Source organism: Morone saxatilis, unplaced genomic scaffold (assembly GCF_004916995.1).
Source record: "Morone saxatilis isolate NCDOM2014 unplaced genomic scaffold, NCSU_SB_2.0 Contig22, whole genome shotgun sequence".
NCBI classification, from domain to species: Eukaryota; Metazoa; Chordata; class Actinopteri; family Moronidae; genus Morone; species Morone saxatilis.
Window position 1 is genome coordinate 16,595,357 of NW_023339785.1, and position 2,112 is coordinate 16,597,468.

The 2,112-nt window shown below is 38.4% G+C and overlaps 1 protein-coding gene across 1 annotated transcript in view; it reads right to left on the reverse strand.

Moving 5' to 3' along the window:
• Positions 1-736: 736 nt before the first annotated feature.
• The window catches only part of LOC118334019 (gamma-aminobutyric acid type B receptor subunit 1-like), a 2,480-nt gene continuing 1,104 nt past the window's right edge, over positions 737-2,112 (reverse strand). The window contains exon 3 of the mRNA XM_035669833.1: positions 737-762. Within this exon, the coding sequence (XP_035525726.1) occupies positions 737-762 (26 nt within the window). The remainder of the gene's footprint in view (positions 763-2,112) is intronic.

The following is a 2,112-nucleotide window of genomic DNA, read 5'->3' on the forward strand; positions in this document are numbered from 1 at the left end:
TTTAATATTAGACAAAGATAACTTGAGTAAATACAAAATGCAGTTGTACCATAGTTTGAGAACCAGTGTTTTAGGCAGTACCAGGGTTCCCACTCTTTTTAAAAAAAACGTTTTCCAGGAGTTTTTTTCTTGACTATATAGGACAGCACTTGCTCAATAATAGTGGACAGCCATAGGTGGTTATCGACACTCCAGTCAGGATTGTAAAGCTTCACTGGGGGTTGCAAAGCCTTGTTTTTAAGGATTGTTCAGACTGAGGTCATCAGGACAGTGTGAACAGTCGTATGACTTTTATGTGACTCTAGATCAGTATTCGTCATGGTGGACTGTGACCTGTTCATACTAGAATCTGATAGGGGCTACATTAAACAGTAATGTGAACAGGCCAAACAATAATCTGGCCTTTTGTGCCAGCAGTGTGAACGCGGCCTTACATCAACTACTTAACTACTACAACTTGCAAAGCTGTCATTTGAGTTGAGAAGCTGAGAAGAGGCCTAAATGAGGATTTTATCTTATCTTATCTATTTCTTAACATTTTGCTTACACTTGACCAAAGAACTGCCCAAGGCCAACACCGTTCCAATTACCATCAAACACACTGCAGCTCATCAATGACCCTCCACTTGTGGGATGGCTGAGCCAGCACCAACAAAGAAAATCGGCATAACACGGTTAATTTTTTATCAGTCCTGGGAACACAGAGAGCCTCCAACAGTCACAGATCTCTGCACTGTCAGAGGTACACGAAGCAGATACAGACTGAAAAGAGAACACAGGCTCAGTGATCAAAAAGCAGTCAGCCAACCAGAGCCACATGGCTATGTGATCACTCAGCCACATCCATCCTGATCCATAAACAGTGATGCAACCATCCAGTATGAAAACGGCTAGGCCTATTCGTAATTCAGGGAAATAATTTGATTATTCTAGTGGAGAAGTTGTTTTTCAGCAACAACAACTTAGTTTAGCCTTAGCCACCTCAGTTTTTGTTAGCCTTAGTTTCCCGATAGAAACCAGAAACAATCCATTAAACACTATCATCATGCTAAATCTACTTTTTTTAATCAGGAGTCTATAGTGTTCATTCTAGCAGTAAGTTTTAAAAAAAGTCCTAACTAACTAACCAACCTATGAACCTATATAAAATCACGTTCAGACCTTTTAGCTGAAAGCTCAAACTTCAGCTACAATCATTTCAGTCAATACAAAAAGAATGCTTTATTGTGGGAGCCATTATACAGCTGGAGCTGCAACCCTGTTGCCAGTCAACAGCCCTAATATTGGTTGATTTTGCAAAACCCTACAAATTGAACTTAAAAATTTCAATTATCACTTTTAAAGCCTGGAATGGGTTGCCCCAAACTATATCTGGGACCTTTTAACTCCCCATGTGCCTTAAAGGGCCCAGAGGTCCTCAAATGTTGCCCTCCTGGTGGTTCCCAAAACTAGATAAAAAAAACAAAGGTGACAGAGCATTTGCCATCAGGGCCCCCAAGCTGTGGAACAGCCTCTAGAGGAGATCAGGATGGCTAATTCTATCACTGTTTTTTATAGTTTTACCATCCTGTGATCCTTTTTCTAACATTTTATTCACCATACTTTTATTGTTTTTTATTGTTTTATCTTTATTGTTTTACAGTGTTTATTGCTTATTCTATATATTTTTACTTATGGTCCCATGTTTCTTAGTATTTGAAATCCTGATGTTTGTTTGTTGTTTTACCCTGTAAATCAAAAGTTTATTATTATTATTAGGGACCAAGCCAGCGACCTGCTGGAGGTCCCCATTGTTTCTGCTATGATTATTATATTTCAGAACTTTGACTGCGTTTTTGACCCCCTGAACATATATGATATTTCAATTTTATTTGGAAAAGTGGTCAGGCCTGGTGTAACTTAGATATAAACTATGTTTTTGTGTTCCTCCTATGCGCTTTGTCCAATTTGCACGAAACTTTACACGTAACATTTGGAGACCGTCCTGGCAAAAAAGTAATTTAAAGACTTTTGATATTTAAAAAAATAAGCATGTTATAAAATTAGGACTTCCTGTGGATATGCATCAAAAAAGGAAGTGGAGCATTTCTCAACATTGGTATGTCCGATTGA